Source organism: Haliotis rubra, unplaced genomic scaffold (genome assembly GCF_003918875.1).
Source record: "Haliotis rubra isolate DU_JTF1 unplaced genomic scaffold, ASM391887v1 Scf305, whole genome shotgun sequence".
NCBI lineage: Eukaryota > Metazoa > Mollusca > Gastropoda > Lepetellida > Haliotidae > Haliotis > Haliotis rubra.
In genome coordinates, this window is record NW_025766975.1 from 250,634 (window position 1) to 269,060 (window position 18,427).

Here is an 18,427-nt window from a genome sequence, read left to right on the forward strand (position 1 = left end):
TATAGGTCTGGTCCTTGTGAACAGCACGTGCAGCATGAGTTGCATGAAGAACATGGAGAACACCGTACCATCTCCGAGATCAGGTTGTGTTTTTGAGACCATTTCCTGGGTTCCATTCTGAGTTTGGGAAGGAATGTCTTTGCTCAGGTAAAGTTGGAGATGTTGTTAAAAATATACAATCAAAACATTAAATGAGTTCACAGTTATCCGTTTCTGTAAAGGAAAATTCCAAACTGACGTTTCTTTTGCTGCTTAGTATATTTGCGTACTCAAGACAGACAGATATAACCTGTTAAAACATCTCCCAAGAAACTATATGTAACCTAGTTCTATTTGAGGACATGCCACATGCAGACATCACTGAACAGCCTTCTTCCACCTGAGAAACATCTGCCTGGAAGGCTGTAATTCTGTCGTGTACCGGTAGCTGAAGCACTTCTCAAAATGATGCTGCTGGGTTTGTTGAAGGAGACAAATTAATCACTCCATCTCTTCTGGTGCCAACAATGAAAACAAGCTGATCACTGCCATTAACGTACACTGCTAACAACAGATGGATCATTTGCAAAAGCTGGATAACCACAGTGGAATGTGCATCTGATTTGCACCACTGGGAAGCCTGGATGTTGAAGCGTTGGCTCATAAGACAGAAGCCAATTTTGGGTGTCCCCTGCCGTGATATTGCTAAAAGCGGCGTAAACTCAATTCAATCACTCTCTGAGTCGCATACAAATTGTCAGACTTTCTCAAAGACTTTTTCCAAGACAATTACAAAACAGGTCTCTTCTTCAGAGTCTGTTTCTAGGTACCTTGTTGAAACAAGATGCTATGTAAATTGTATTGTCTGGTTTTATTTAAAACCCAATACTGCAATGATGGCACTTGCTGGACACCATCATCCACTGATGATCCACTAGTTTCTGTTAGATTGGTTGGTTTCTTGTCTAATGACTCTTTGACTGAGTTTGGTTTTACGCAGCTTTTAGCAATACTCCAGCAACATCACGGTGGGGGACACCAGAAATGGGCTTCACACATTGTATCCATGTGGGGATTCAAACCCGGGTCTTCGGGTTCGGCGTGACGAGCCAACGCTTTAACCACTAGGCTACCCCACCGCCCCTCTTGTCTAATGCAATCCAGTGATCAACAGAATCTACGCGATGAGATACAATGACGTGGTTTCTGCTAGAGGGTAACAAGTTTCTGTTGGAAGGTAGCTTGCACATGTGATTCTGTTGGATATGTCAGGCTCGCTGACTTGGTTGACACATGTCATCGGTTCCCAATTGTGCAGATTGATGCTCATGCTGTTGATCACTGGATTGTCTAGTCCAGACTCAATTATTTACAGCCCGCCACCATATAGCTGGAATATAGCTAAGTGCGGCGTAAAACTAAACTCACTCACTCACTGTTGTATATGTGTCTCAGCACAATGTAGTAGCTTCAAGCAAGTGGAGAAGCATGAATTTCTCACCATGTGTAAGACGGTCTGTTGGTGCACGTCTGTCAGTTGTAGCAACAAAAGACGACACTGACTGAGAGTAACTTGGGATTTATTCACAAACATCCCCGGAGGATATATCACATGCAACTTCATTTTGTACAAGAATTCAGCACTTAAACTCACACCTTACGACTATCAGTAAGATCATCACACATTTCTTGCATAATTAAATATGTTACATTTACACTCTCAGAAAGGCAATTATGGCTTAATTCTCCATTTCTAGAAACAAAACAATTATCACCATTGTGGCAGAAAATTTAATAGATTTTACTTTCCTTCCTCTTCACCACATACAGCACCAATACTGTTTTCTTCAAACCCTGCACCATGCCTTAGATATCCAATCTTCTCCCTTCCACACCAAACTCAGCTTTAAAGATCAGAATCATTTCATAATTATTATGGAAATGAAGCTCTAACCAAGCAGTGCCTACTGTCTGGAGTATTTACATCAATATCCTCCTGATAGCACTCATGTGAAAATACAAGTGTTGGTCCTGACTTCAGTCTAAATAATGAATCTAGAGTTAAAACAATGTCCCTAACCCACTAGCTGATGCAAAAGCCATCAAAGCATACGCTGCTTGTCTTGTCTCGGACATCAACTTTGCCTCTTTTATCCAATCAGACGCCACCCTTTTTGGAGCTCCTTGAAGCTGATTCAGAAAGCGAATAGCCTGGTCCATGTCTCCTTTCTCAAGCCAGTATTCAGCATGTGCTAGAATTGCAAACGTGTCAAATTTATCCAAGTCAATTTCGTCATCAAGAGACTTAGCATAAACAGCGTTAAATATGAAGAAGGACTGAATGTAAGAAAGGAAATATTTGAACAAGGTTCCTCCTGTTTCATCAACCATGGCGACTCTCTTGCAGATCCGTTTCACTTTTGGGAATCTCTCCTTCAAACTCTCCTCTGTCCACACTCCTCGTATCAGCGCCTCCTCAGGAATTGTACGAATGACTGTTTCTACAAATGGATGCTGACCTGATGCATCTGAAATTGTTGCAATCTCATTGGCTAATGGTTTTATCTTGTCTTCCCATTCTACCCCCTCTTCTCGACCAAGACGGACTGCCCCATTGAGGGCAATGCAGGCCAACCATAGCTCTTGTGCATTTCGGGCAATCTTCTCAGCCTCGGCTCGACCTGAAACAATAATCATTAATTAAATCCATATATAATTTCAGATTACATAAAATGTTGGCAACTGGAAAAAAGTCTAAAAACAATCATGAACTTTGAACCCACCACACTCTGCTTGCATAACAATAAAAATGTAATTTTTTTAATAACATTGATATTTTATACTTATCCTGACTCATGCTTATTATGCTTGCTCCTTCCTCTATGCGAATGATAGTGGAACACTTGAATCCCTTGTAGTTCCCTAAACAGGACGTAAAAGTAACTCACAGTTCGAAACCATATACAGCAAAATTTGCATGAAAGGATCTAAAATAAAAAGGATATAGTGCCATATTGGGACTCCTGTGCACCACCAACCATCCACAAGGGCGACCAAGGAGAGAGTGACAAGCATGGTTGGTCATGTGACTGCCTTTGGCGGGAAAAGGTATGCAAGGGAGGCAACTCGTGGGTGAGTTACTTTTAGGGAACTACAAGGGATTCAAGTGTTCCACTATCACTGTACCTAAGGTGATGCTGGTAACGCACGTTACCAACATGGCGGCAGGTAAGATTGCTTGGCGATTATTCCCTCGAATTAGCAGTCTTCCACGTGTATACAATCAACATTATTTAGCACACTGATAAACTTCGATGGTGGAAATACATTGAATGCACTGAATTTGCTTATTAATGCCTGTGTGTTGAAGAATAAGCATTTTTAAAATCGCGCGAGGATGTCGGTAACTCAAAGTCTGGATGTCGGTAACGTGCAATGAATGATGCTGGTAACGCATTCTGTCTTGCTTTAGTCGGTAAACAGAAATTGTCGAGTTATGTTTAGATACAAAGGAGATACAAATATCCGTTCTTATGTTTTACACAGATGTGTACCTGCCGCCATGTTGGGATGCTGGTAATGTGCGTTACCAGCATCACCTTAGGTACAGTGACTATCATTCGCATAGAGGAAGGAGCAAGCATAATATGAAGCATAATAAGCATGAGTCAAATATCATGAATATAATATATATTTTACTACCTTCTACGAACTGAACACATCTACCTGGAAACACACCATTAACAGTAGTCTATCCTGATACACGCAACCCATCTCTGCTACTCACACCATTTGACATCAAAAGGAATCTTGATGACCTTCAGGTGTGCAATCTATTTCTAACATACACAAAAGTCTCACCATTAACAGGAGTCTCTACCTTGAGGGGTGCAATCTATCTACTACACACAAAACTCGCCATCAACAGGAGTCTCTACCTTGAGGGGTGCAATCTATCTACTACAAACAAAACTCACCATCAACAGGAGTCTCTACCTTGAGGGGTGCAATCTATCTACTACACACAAAACTCACCATCAACAGGAGTCTCTACCTTGAGGGGTGCAATCTATCTACTACACACAAAACTCACCATTAACAGGAGTCTCTACCTTGAGGGGTGCAATCTATCTACTACACACAAAACTCACCATCAACAGCTGCCTCAATGCCCTTGAGACGTGCAATCCATCCAGCCACCTCTGTCTGGAAGGTCTGTCGTTCCTCCAGGGTGCGAGTGTGCATCTCCCGCTCAAACTGTTTGTCTAACTCTTCCTGCTGCACCTTCAACACATCCTTCAGGTGGTCGCTGTGGGCGGCAGCTTGCCTGGCTAACTGCTGACGAAGTTCCTGCTCAAACTCCACACGAGCCTCAGATGCCTGGAAATAATCAAAGTTCGACTAACACCACTTGAAACAATGGTGCGTTACATTAACGCTGGAGAAAAGTCCCAACTCATGCAGCAGTACCTGATCCACTAGATGAGTACCATATTCCCCATTTGAAGTGGCCTCCTCTAGTACCCTACCCTCCAACTTCCATGGCAATCTCAAGGTAATATTTGAGGTGAGGTGACATTGGGTTTAACATCGTGCTTGAGAATATTTCACTCATATGTCGACGTGCATGCGTGTATGCGTATGTGCGGCTGCTTGTACTAGCCCAGACTTAAGCTGGTTTTATAGTGACTAGCCCACTGAAGCATGAATACCCCACTCAGACACATTATACTGACTCTGAGCTGACCAGCCCTTGATGTACCCATTTATGCCGAGAGCCAGGCAGGGACCAACAAGTACCATATTTTAATGTCTTTTGGTATGACGAGGTCGGGGATCGAATCCGCGACCTTCCGCTCTCCGGGCGGATGCTCTAACCATTACACCACGGAGGCGGTCAGGTAATATTTGAAGCACCCCATACCAAGATAGTAATGTTTTACATAACAGTCCACATTTTGAATACATGACACATATTTCTGGATAACAACTTTATATTCTTTATCGACGTTTCAAAGCTAATTCTTGCTCCTTCATCAGGTGAATTAGCTTCATCAGGTGAACAACGATCTTCGTCACGGTACTTACCCATTTTTCCTTTTCTACGCTGAAGTCCGCATTCATCTTCTCTGACTCTATCTTGACACGCAGTGCGGCCAGCTTCTCATCTTCCTTCACCTGCTGCTCCAGAGCCTTGTCGATGTGCTGCGACTCCAGGGCCAGCTGTTCCGCCAGCTGTTTCTGCAGCTGTTCTATACGGCGGTGGGCGTGGGCGATCAGGGAGTTCAGTTCCTCCTCTGTCAGCTTCTTACCTGACAGTCCAAAACAATGTGTAAACAGTTTGGTCGAAGAATTCTTGGTGTTGCAGAGCCACAGTATGGAACAGACTATTAACTCTCTTAAGGAAAGTTCAAACTCTGGATTCTTTATGATCTATGCTCAAAACCTAACTATTCAATCTTTCTCACTCATCTTAGTTTTAACAGAGTTTCCCAGTAAACAAGCATCAACAGATTGATTACAGTGCATTATATCTGATGATGATGATGATTTTACATCACATCGGCAACATTACAGCCATATGGCAATTAATAATGATGATGATGATCGGACACACACCATAAAGCTGCATACGTGCAGCGTAAAACAATATTCACTCTGACACTTGTTTCTATTCTTGACCTACCTTTCTTGTCCCCTAGTTTCACATCAGGCATGATGCTCTCCAGTTCCTTCTGGAACTGCTTCCTTCCTTTGTCCACCAGGTCCTTGTAACGTGACATCACCTTCGCCTCAGACTCCGCCTTTGAAACCTAAACAAACACAGCACGCAGTTCATCACTTTCTTCTGGTACATACACACTTTTTCAGATATGGTCACACATTATTCGCGTACCCAAGCAGTGAACACATCCTTTTACCCAGATATTTGTAGGTCATTATCCCATATATATCCCAGTCATTATTCCAGATATAACCCAGGCACGATCTCATTTGTATCCTAGTCATGTGTATCCTAGTCTTGTGGGTATCCCAGTCATTATCCCATACCGATCCCATTCCATACATAGAGGATATCCTATACCTACCCCATTCCGTGTATATACCAATTTTATTAAACAAGTATAAAGATTTGGTATCAAACACGATCCCATTCCATTGCTCATTTGATACCAAATTTTTAAGCGAGTTTAATCAAAAGTGGTAAATTTTTCATGAGTTTAAAAAAGTGGTATTTCATGGAAGCGAGTTTAATATTCTGTTTATTACTCTCCAACATAAATTCATAGAAACTGCCTACAGTGTGAAGACTCTCATACCAATTTTTTGTGAGTCAAGCAAGGTCTTATGCCATTGTGACAGAGGCATTAGCATTGTGACGTCTTAACTGTAGCCATTATCACGTCATACATCTAGCAGTATTACACTAGTGTAATATTGCCGTAAAAATATTACACTGCAGTATCTTCCATGGGCGAGTAATAAATAACGCAGGCACAATCTTGTATGTATCCCAGTCTTTATCCCATATATATCCCATTCCTCCACTAACTCACCTGGGAAGAAGCCTGACTTAGCTCTGCCTGATGCTTGTTGAGATATTCCTGTGCCGAGATCAGAGCCTTGTTCCTCTTTGTGACCACATTCTGTTTACCATCGGCAATAGCAGCACGTAATTTCTCCAAGTTTTGTCTGTCGGAGGTAATATTCCCAGGTACAATTATACCAGATTGTTCCATATGTACACATACTAAAAGACACACATATATTCGCTGTTACAACAATTATGCCAAGATTCTCAGATTGGGCTGATTGCTTGCAAATACAGTTAGTCATTTTCATAGAAAAAACTCTGCAAACATAGTGTGCATGACATCCTCTGCCCTTCAAGGACATCTTTTAGAACTATGTCGATGTTTCATCTTAGAGACATGTTCTGTTAAATGAAGAAGATCCCAGCTGCGTGATGACACCATTGAGGATTGTTTGTTCAATTGTTTAAGTCTTAACCACAAAATTCAAATTTGATAAGATAACGTAGATATCGGGATGACAGTGGAGGGGTGGAAATAACCCATTGCCCGACGCCCGAGTCCTGTGTTTTTTTCTGTCGGGCAAGCAAATTTGTATATCACACTGTACCGGTGTCCAGTTGACTTTCCAATATTAATTATGTTGTTTATTTAAAAAATCAACAAGAAAACGGCCGATATAGTGGAAAAATTATCAGGGCAAGAGATTTTACATGTGCCACTGTACCGGAGTACACTAGCAATTTTAAAGTTATTTCCACCCCTGCAGTGCAGGTAAACATTTTAATGGGATTATTTCTCAGTGGCATTCAGAAGCTCTGGCTGACATGTATTTTAACTCTTGATTCTTCTAATGTGAAGTTCGTATATTTTGTTTAATGTTATACTCAGCAACATTCCAGCTATTTGACAGTGTTCTGTAAAAAAGTATGGAACAGATCACTCAGTGATTGACATAAAGAGCATCGCCCTGCTCAACTGGGATCACATGCATCAAACATGTGAATGTGTCTGACTAACTGAACCTGTTGATAAGCATGGGTTACTGTATATAAGCAGAGAGAAGCTTAACAAAGACACATCAGGAAATGCTTCTCTTCTTAATGTAAGCATTGAACAAGCTGCAACTGACTGTCAAAGGCTCATGGGAAACTATCGCACTCTACCTGGATGATTCGACAATTTTCTTGGATTCCTTGAAAGTATCTTCCCCGATTCTCAAAGGCTGTTGATACATCCTGCCACTGACTGTCTTTCTGTAGTATCTGTCGGAACACAAACACTCAATTACTGCCATGTTTCCATTCTATCATGGAAGGCTAAATAATGACTGACTGACTGACTGACTGACTGAATTTGGTTTTACGCCGATTTTAGCAATATTCCAGCAACATCACGGCGGGGGACACCAGAAATGGGCTTCACACATTGTACCCATGTGGGGATTCGAACCCGGGTCTTCGGCGTGACGAGCCAACGCTTTAACCACTTGGCTACCCCACCGCCCCCTAAATAATGAACAAAATATATTCTTAGGTCATACTTAGGAACACTCTATACAGGCCTTTTTAAGTGAGTGAGTGAGTGAGTGAGTTTAGTTTACGCCGCACTCAGCAAACGTCCAGCTATATGGTGGCGGTCTGTAAATAATCGAGTCTGGACCAGACAATCCAGTGATCAACAGCATGAGCATCGATCTACGCAATTGGGAACCGATGACATGTGTTAACCAAGTCAGCGAGCCTGACCACCCGATCCCGTTAGTCGCCTCTTACAACAAGCATAGTCGCCTTGTACGGCAAGCATGGGTTGCTGAAGACCTATTCTACCCTGGATCTTCACGGGCCACAGGCCTTTTTAAGGGTCTTACACCACAACATGTACCAATACATCTCTCACCCCCCTGATTGATATTATGAGCAATGACCTGTGTCATAAGTATATGATGACACCCACTTGAGTGAGTTTTGTTTTATGACACTTTTAGCAATATTCCTACAATATCATGGTGGGAGACACCAGAAAAGGACATCATACACTGTTCCCATTCAGGTAATCAAACCCGTGTCTTCAATGTGATAAGTGAAAACTTTATCCACAAAACTACCTCTCCACCCCGACAACCATGAAACCAAGTCAAAGCTCCTGTCCACTTGAACCATATTGTCACCTACACCAAATATGGGCTGCTGGGAGTCTGTTTAATACCAGAATACTAACGAGGTTTATAGCTAAGTAAGGATTCCTGTTCCGTCCCCACAATACACCATCAGTGTGCATTACTCTGTATGATTCCTCACCTCCTTCGAGTCATCCATAGCCTTCCTGAGGAGCTGTGTGTGCTTCTTTGTGGTGTCAACAACTCTCTTCTGGACATCAATGGCCTGTTTTACCAGCTCACTTGTGGATTCTGACAAGTTCTCTAGAATCACCTCCAGGGCTGTGAATGAATGAATGAATGAAAATGAATAAATGAATGAATGAATGAATGAATGTTTTCATTTGGGCAATGAATGAATGAATGAATGCTCAAAATGAATAAATGATAATAAATAGAGTTAGCTATTTATCACTTTTCAATAAATAGTCCAGTAAACATTAACATCAAATACCATGTTGCATCATTGATTATGTCATAAAATCAGGGCAAGTGGAAAATTGTTACTTCTTAAAGTCACTTGACCCATGAATTGTCAGTACTTCATTGCCTTGTACACACAATGTTCCTTCATGACCCATGGATTCACGTGGCCTTTAGAAGACAGATTCAGATTCAACTATTCTCACTATTCTAAAATTTACCTTGTTTCTCACTTATTTAATACATTGACATCCGGCAAAATACATGGAGGCCTGTCTACTCTGATCTGAACAACTGCCATGTTCTATGAAGAACTATCAGCACCAGTGCCAGTCTGCCTACCTGCATTTTGGGCTGCTTCGTCAGCTTCTTTTTCTTTCAATCGCCTTTCAGTCTCTCTTTTCTGTCGTTCCTTCTCCACGGCTGGATCTACCTTCTCTGCAACAGTGGAGGAGGGGAAGAATGATGAAAGAGGGTTCAAAATTGCCTACAACGAGCAAGCGAGTTTGGTTTTACGCCGCTTTTAGCAATATTGCAGCAACATCACGGTGGGGGACACCAGAAATGGGCTTCACACATTGTACCCATGTGGGGAATCGAACCGGTGTCTTCGGCGTGACGAGCCAACGCTTTACCCAGTTGGCTACCCCACCGCCCCAAAATTGCCTACAAGAATACTGCACTTATTGCATACCATTGTGTGTGTCTGTGTATGCATGTGTGTGCACATGAGTGCTAGTTGGTACATATGATAGTGCTTGTCAAATAAGATACCATTCCAAAGTTGAACATGGATATCCCACTCTGACACAGTACACAACAGCATGCCAACAAATGCTTGTTTATCTGCGCCATGCAAGCGTCAGGATTTTAATGTCTTTTGGCATGACAGAGTGAGGACAAAAAAAGAGATGCCCTATCCATTACACCATGGAAGCAAGTTGGATACAGACAGTAAAATACTTGTAAATTAAAATAGCAGCCACAAAATCATCATCATTTAGGAACAAGTCACGAAGTGTTTCACTTTGGTTTGAGTCAGTTTTCTGAAGAATCACACGTCCGAAACACTGGAAATTAAACAGAACAGGTACACTGAGTTCTAACCTTCTTTCTTTGGGGCAGGTTTAGGTGCTGACTGGGAGGCGGGAGTTGGCTTCTGTGAAAGACAAAGTATCTGTACAGTCTCTCTTTGTACATCAATGGCAACATAACCTGATAATGTTGGAGCATATACCTCCAATCTTCTACAGTCAACAAACTTACAAAGCCTTCATAACTTTCAATGATACACTCATAAGTCCCAAATGTTCTAATTCTCAATAAATCCATTTACAAAACAATTACAACATTACTGCTATTTGTAGATTTCTTCATCTATGTAATTATTACCAAGATTACCAACACTGATTTACCTGAGGTGGCTTTGTTACTGCTGAATCTAGGGGTTTCACTTCCATACTGGGACTGCAAGAAATAGTGATTCAAAACATGTTACTTCAAAAGATTTTTAAAATGCTATAATAAAATAATAAGACCTGTTTTGATACTGAACATGCTCAAGTGGAATACCACAAGTTTCTAATGATACTTTTGCCAAGTTTACTGACAATTTTCACATTGCTATAGTCTCCATGAATGAAGACTAGCAAGTGAATTGTGTGCACATAAGCTGAAAGTAAACGTTATCCAATTCGTCTTGATAAATTTTATGTCCAGAGTAACAACAATCAAAAACAATATAGTTAATATTATTAGGTTCTACTTACTGTAAAGGCAAAGTGTATTGTTTATCATCATACACAAAATTATTCCAGCTATATGACAGCAGTCAGTAAATAATCAAGTGTGGACTTGACAATCCAGTGATTAACATCATGAGCACTGATCCACAAAATCAGGTTACAATGACATGCTGTATACCAAGTCTGTGAGTCTGAGCACCTGATCTGTTAAGTCATCTCTTCAAAAAGGGAGGACTAATATTCTGAGCTGGAATCCCAAAAGGGAGACAACCATAGGCTGCTGGGGACATATTTTTTACCAGGAATCCCCCAAGGTACCAAGAACTTGGTCAGAGTACAAGGATTAATATGATCACATAGAAGCACAATCAATCAAGGTAGTAGGTTATCATTGGATATGAGGCACTGTTTGTACTTAACCTGTTTGATGAAATACCTAACATGTGCACTTACACTGGAGCTTCAACTGGTTTGAAGGATGCTGCATCAGGGAGGTAAGGAAAGATATAGCCGAAGGCATCCTTGGAGTAGGGGACATTGTCCTCCAGGGTCTTCTTGAAGCTTGGATCATACCAAGCATATCCCACAACACCGCCCGTTGTCAGTGTGGTGAGACCCAGGAGCTTGAAGAATACTCCACCTCCACTGCAAACAAGAAGATTTTGATTTATTTGTTTGTTGTTTAACACCACACTCAGCAATATACCAGCTATATGGCGGCAGTCTGTAAATAATAGAGTCTGGACCAGAGAATCCATGATCAACGACATGAGCATCTATCTACGCAATTGGGATACGATGACATGGCATCCAAGTCAGTGAGCCTGACCACCCGATCCCAATAAGTCACATCTTACGACAAGCATGGGTTACTGAAGACCAATTCTAACCCAGGTCTTCACAGGTGAGTGGATGACAGTTCATAATTGAGTCTGTACAAGACAATCCGGTGATTGACATCATGAGCATCGATCTATGCGTTTGAGATACAATGACGTGTCAACCAAGTCAGCAAGCATGACCATCTAACCCCATTAGTCACCTCTTAAAACAAGCATGGGTTGCTGAAGACCTGGTTCTTCAGGTGTTTCAAACAAGATGAAACAGATTATGTAAATCTGAGGAAGTGAACCACAATAATAGTGATAAAAATTTACCAAGTTTTTGAGGATTGCAGGATTTACATTACATTAAGGGGTGTTCACATCCACCCAGTGTTGAAATAATTAGATGGAGGGTTTTGTGTCCAGGCCAATTGCTTTCAAAGGAGACATAGCCATGGCATTTTGGCGAGTCTGATACTTTTCATGTCACACTGAACCAACTCTGATTAAATTTTGTGGTGTTTCATTGTTGATAAAACATTGCTTGACGTAACAATATCAGTGGTTAATCAATGAAGAAAGACCTCAAAATTCAAAAACAGAACAAGTCTATCTCCATTCTCTCATGGTGGCGGTGGGGTAGCCTTGTGGTTTAAGTGTTTGCTTCTCACGCCAAAGACCCGGGTTCGATTCCCGACATGGGTACAATGTGTGAAGACCATTTTTGGTGTTCCCATAATATTTCTAGAATATTGCTCAAAGCTGTGTAAACTAAACTCACTCACTCACTTTTGCTCTCACAGAATAACACTCTGCATGAAGGTCTAAGGACACCTCCATCATGGGAGGTCATGTCAGGTGAACTTTACCTGCATCCAATCAGTGTTAACGCTACTAACTTGCTGCCTGTTATAGTGAAGCATTTAAACAAGCATATCTGATTTTCATAGCTTGGAAACAAATTAAACAGACAGTTTCTACCCATTGTACCCATGTGGAGAATCAAACAAAGGTCCTCGGCTGGACAAGCAAACGTGTTAACTACGCTATACCACTGCCCCTTGAGAGCAATAAATAAGATTTGAACGAGATTTGCAGAGAGTACTAAGTAGGCAGGGTGGTTGTGAGTATGTTGTGAACTCTTCACCTGCTTGGTTCTGCAGGAGGTGGGGGTGGGGGAGTGGGCTGTGCTCCTCCCCCATTAGCCTGTTGATTCTTGGTGTTGCTGAAGAACCTGCGACACTTGGCACACTGGAAGAAAATCAGTGTTGTGTGAACGAAACAGACATTTTGTATTTTCACTGGAAGTTGATATGTATGAAAAGTAATGCTTAGTGATGACAAAGCCAAATAATTAGGTGTTAGCAAGAATTTGATTGGTTATCTGGTTGCTCTCACATATCAGCATAAAACTAATACTTTGGAAAACAAAACATTGCAATGTTTGTTGACATACTAGGTGTCACATGATAATTATATTCCAAGTTTATTCGTTGGTTTCACATTTCTTTTCAACTCGCTGTGCGCATGGCGTGTGAAAAACATCCACTGACATGCTTCCGGTTTGGTCGTATGTTCATCAATAGTGGAAATGCACTCTAAATAAAAGCTGTTATGAAAATTATTTACGTTGTGACAACTGTTCATAGATGAGTACATACTTCCATTTGCCTATGCTTTTCAATAACTGATGTCCTATTTTGGTTTGCAATTCCATCAGAGAAGAGAAGGGGGTGTGCAGGAAGGATGGTGGTGGTGAGATGTCTTTATACAAGAGCTTGTTAACTTAACTTAAGCTATTTATTTAACTAATCCCGGCTCTGTTTCATAAATCAATTGGGATCAGTTGTATTTGACATAAAACTATATATTTGCTTTGATTTTTGTTTTCTTTGGGGCGTTTACACTATCGATAAACATAAGCATGCGCACAGCGAGTTGAAAAGAAATGTGAAACCAACGAATGGCAAGTGTCCTGTAATCAGGGGATAATGAAATTTCCAGCGACATTTGTTGACGCCTTAAACATGTTAAAACCAATGGTTGCATCAGTGTCCTGGTAACAGTCTGTGACTTCAGCCAGCAGTTTGACACCCTAGTGCAGTAAATGCCTGTTCGGTCTAAATAACCTAATTGCAGTCCTTTAAAATACATTGAAGCAACTGAAAATAATACCAAAAGCAAAGGTATGATGAAAGTAGATGAACCGTTTTGGCTCGTTTTCGACAAAGTGAGCTTTTCGTAGATGGAATCTATTATCCTCATTCCATACATTCTATAAATCGACGATGCGTTCCTATTTAAATGTCAACAGTGATGAAGGTCGCCCCACAGAACAGGAGACAATCGACCTGATAGAGATAATCTCCACAACATTTGTCTAAGGTGAAGTCAATCTCAAGGTCGGCGGTAGGTCTGACATTCTAGAATAGGACTACACATAGAGAACAAGTTATGTAGCAGCGACGAATGACAATGGATATGGATGAGTGCATACTTGTGATCTAACCGAAATCCTAGCAGACGATGCTTTCCACATTTCTGTAACTAGAAATGGTGAAAACTTGGTCCACACGTTATGCCACAGGAAGTCCCAAGCCGGTACTTCCGGACACCTGCATGATGGACTTTCATCCGGGACTTGTCTTAAAAACCGGACAAGTAAATGCGCGAGTGAACATATCCTGTCCGTTTAATGCTACTATTTGAGAAATGGATATGCTCTTTCATTTTAAAACTGATCATGTTTCTGACTTTACTTCAAGTGTCTGCATTTTGTTCTTAAATATAATGTTTCTCGTGTCTGTAACTTAACTTACTTTTCTTTGGTCGGATTCGGATATTTGTCCAACATAACAAGATGGCCGCTGCCATTAGGAATCGTGCAAACAGTAAGACGACAGCTTTTTCAAATTCACCAGAACAACACCAACCACATAATGCAATAAATACAAATGAATTGATACATTAAAAATTGTACATATTGTTTGTGTTGCAGTGATGTGGCGCTTAGGCTGGAACGCGGTTACCAAGGCTCGGCCAGCTCCTCCCAAAGCGAACATATCGACACTGTGTCAAATATTCTCAAACAATCTGAAGATATCACAGTGTAGGTCATTCAGCGCCAGTCCACTCATCTCAAACAGAATTCTAAAGATGAAAACAGAGCCTAAGATTCAGAATACACGGTTAGTAAGCATCAAGATCTTATGTTGCTTTGGCCAGTTTGGCTGATGTTTCTATTCTGATGGTCTTTGCCTATTGCTTGTTTCTGTGAAGATTGCTTTATAGATCACTCTCGTTGCTATTCTTGTACAAGGCAAGGTTCTCATCATCAGGGGGCGACGGGGTAGCCTTGTGGTTAAAGCGTTCGCTCGTCACGCCGAAGACCCGGGTTCGATTCCCCACATGGGTAAAATGTGTGAAGCCCATTTCTGGTGTCCCCCGCCGTGATATGGCTGGAATATTGCTAAAAGCAGCGTAAAACCCACTCACTCACTCACTCTCATCACCAAAGATTATTCATTCAAACTATCAAATAACAAATGGATAACAAATAGGCTGCTGTGATAGTCTGTCAAAACCTTTGGTTTTCAAGTTTTGAGATTATATATTGTGTTTCAGATGTCTTCTACAACCATCAAGTCCAACTTTAGTTGCAAAAAGAAACAAGGTCTATTACAGCAAGAGAAAAGGCAAACCAAAGACAATCAAGGCAGTTACAAATAGATTTTATAGATTGGACTGGGGTATCTGGATCCGTACACAGTCAGGGAGACATAAGAGGATATGGAAAAAGTCCCATTCTAGGAGGTATCTCTCCGACAACATTTGTTTTGTAACAGACAACAGAGTAGACTTTTAGATAAGATGACCACAGAGTACTGGCACCGACCACGATATTACGTGGACGATCCCTATGCACCCTATCAGAAGAGGACCAATTTGCAACAGTACTTTCCTGAAAAAACGTCCTTTCTATCCTTAGGTAGAGAATAAAGATGAATTCGCTAAAGGTGTGCTGTGAGAGTCTTACAACAAACACAAGAAAGTGATATTTGATTCAGATGTTGTAACAGACTTTTGTGTGATTAAAATCTGAATTTCTGTTGCTTTGTTTTCATTTTATATTGTGGGGAGAGGTGTAAATACTTTCTGAATATTCCAGACACATTATAAAATGGATGGGTGAACTTCCCTGCTTTGCCACAGTCTTATTGTTAGCAGGATTAGTTACCTGTCTTGTTTACAGATTTGTGGAAGAGGTGATGAGAAATGGAAAAGAAACCAGTGGGAAAGAAGAAGTCTCAAATGAAGTTAATGATTTAAGGAAGTGTGATAAATGAAATTGACAGAACATGTCCACCTTAATGTCCACAGATTCCAACTGCTTTGGAATCCAAATATTTGTGAAACAAAATATATGCTGCTTTAAATTCAGGATTAACTTGGAAATACAGAGAGTTTCAGTTGCCAACAGTGGAGTGTGCCCCAAAGTAATGTGCCCAATATACAACATCAAAGGACAGGTATAATGTGACTGTGGTGTTATGTCACAAGCCTCTGTTGATATCAGGTGATATGAAGTTTTGGCCTTAAGCTGATCTGACTTGAGAGGACCCTACTTTCCTCCCATGCATTTAACATCATTCTGCCATCAAGATTGAGCGAGTGAGTATGGTTTTTGGCTGCTGTTAGCAATATTCCAGGAACATCGCGGCAGGGAACACCAGAAATGTGCTTCACACATTGTACCTATGTGGAGAATCGAACCCAGACCTTGGGCGTGATAAGCAAACACTTTAACCACTAGGCTAACTCTGCCATCAAGAATAATCAGTTGGAATGTGTTTGGGGCTGATGCCCATGTTATTGGAAAATGTAGATTAAACACATATGAATTATTCACAAGATATCTGATGTTTCCAAATGTTTCTGATCAGACACAAGAACTTAAATGGTATTCCTTAAGAAACAGTTCATTTATGTTTTAGTGTCAAATTTCACCTGAATTGATTTGAAATTGTGAGCTTCAGTACCTATGGTACTCTGATTTCAGATTCTCTGGCCTTTTGAACACGAGTTCATAGATGTTTTTACAAATATCACAGTACAGGACCCTCTAACATACTCAAACGCTCAAGATCTATACACCTATAACTATAACAGTCACTTTGTGTGGCTACGGTTAAGAGTCAGTGAGTATAGCTTTATGCCGCTTTCAGCAATATTCCAACAATATCACTGCGGGGGACACCAGAATTGGGCTTCACACATTGTGCCCATGTGGGGAAAAGAACCCCGGTCTCTGGGGTGACAAGCGAACGCCTTAACCACTATCCTACCCCACCGCCCCATTTAGGCAGGAGGGATTAAAAAGTCAATTATAATTTTGCTGTAAATATCAAGATTATATGTTACTGAAAACAAATATTTATGGTTGCTGAATGTTTCCTTTTTATATAAAATGGGTTGATTTGTGAAACATGTAAATAATATTGGTCTAACCTGGGTGAAGATAGAACGTTAAGGCTTCAGTTCGGTGTAGTAAAACAACTATGACTGTCATGTTCAATGCATCATGTGGAGTGAGACAAGGTTGTATATTGTCACCAGTATTATTTATAATGTATATTGATGAACTTGTGAATGAAATAATGAAATCTGACGACAGTGGCATATTTATTGATGAATCGCTAAAAACATTATCAATATTGCTTTTTGCTGATGATGTAGCTATATTTGCAGATTCTGTTATCAATCTCCAAAAGAAAATAGATATTTTGGTAAGATACTGTCAGAAATGGGGATTAACTATAAACAAGAATAAAACCAAAGTTGTTGTTTTTAAGAAGGGGGCTTTTATCGAAATATGAAAATGGTTTATTAATGGACAGTCCATTGAAACTACATCTTATTATAGGTATCTTGGTATTGTATTCTCCTGCAGAAACATGTTTTTAAAAGCATGTGAGACACTTTCCCAACAAGCAGAAAAGGCACTCTACCCAATTAAACGTTTTATCAGCACAATACAAAATCTGCCAATTGAGGCAGCATTCAAGCTGTTTGATGGCAAGATTAAGCCTATACTTTTATATGGGGCTGAGCTTTGGGGATGGGAAAAACGTAAACAAATTGAAAAGGTTCATTCAAGTTTTTGTAAATATGTATTACAGATTGGTTCTAGGGCATCAAGTAAAGCCGCACTGGCAGAATGCGGTCGTTATCCTATTGAAATATATGCCTATATTAGCCTTCTGTCGTTTTGGATGAGGATTTTACGGCAACCGCCATACAGATATACAAAGAAATGTTATGAAATGTTAAAAAGACTAGATGATAATGGGGATGAGAACTGGGTATCAAAAGTGAGAATGTTATTATTTAGATACGGTGTCGGTTATGTATGGATAGCACAAGATGTTGGTAACGAGAAATGTTTTCTGGAGAATTTTAAACAGCGTTGCAAAGATATTTATTATCAAGAGTGGCATCAATATATAGCTTTTTCCGAATCCTTGACCTTCTATTCAACCATAAATACTGACTATTTTCTTGAAAAATATCTTGTAACTATTACTTCAAAAGATTTACGGAGATGTTTGACAAAACTTCGTTGTAATGTACATGATTTTAATGTTAATTCGTGTAGATACTCTAAAAACTATGAAACTGCGTTTTGTAGTTCCTGTGTGAATGGACTAGAAGATGAATTTCATACTTCATTAGTATGTCCTCTTTATAATGAGTATCGTGCTAAAT

General features: G+C 40.5%; 2 protein-coding genes across 2 annotated transcripts; one reads left to right on the top strand and one right to left on the bottom strand.

The window, feature by feature from the left end:
* Nucleotides 1-1,542: 1,542 nt before the first annotated feature.
* LOC124282850 (MICOS complex subunit MIC60-1-like) lies at nucleotides 1,543-14,297 on the bottom strand. Its single transcript, XM_046718883.1, has 13 exons — nucleotides 14,160-14,297; nucleotides 12,810-12,913; nucleotides 11,292-11,483; nucleotides 10,509-10,560; nucleotides 10,201-10,252; nucleotides 9,436-9,531; nucleotides 8,813-8,952; nucleotides 7,674-7,777; nucleotides 6,537-6,672; nucleotides 5,666-5,792; nucleotides 5,068-5,291; nucleotides 4,131-4,359; nucleotides 1,543-2,660 (listed from the first exon to the last, which is right to left on the bottom strand). The coding sequence occupies exons 1-13, from the start codon at nucleotides 14,199-14,201 to the stop codon at nucleotides 2,041-2,043; spliced, it is 2,118 nt and encodes a 705-aa protein (XP_046574839.1). The 5' UTR covers nucleotides 14,202-14,297; the 3' UTR covers nucleotides 1,543-2,040.
* A 37-nt stretch (nucleotides 14,298-14,334) lies between these two features.
* LOC124282862 (39S ribosomal protein L35, mitochondrial-like) lies at nucleotides 14,335-15,773 on the top strand. The gene is given in 4 exon segments (XM_046718898.1): nucleotides 14,335-14,553; nucleotides 14,661-14,850; nucleotides 15,287-15,474; nucleotides 15,477-15,773. Coding segments are annotated over 4 exon segments (594 nt in total). The 5' UTR covers nucleotides 14,335-14,522; the 3' UTR covers nucleotides 15,662-15,773.
* The last annotated feature ends 2,654 nt before the right edge of the window (nucleotides 15,774-18,427 follow it).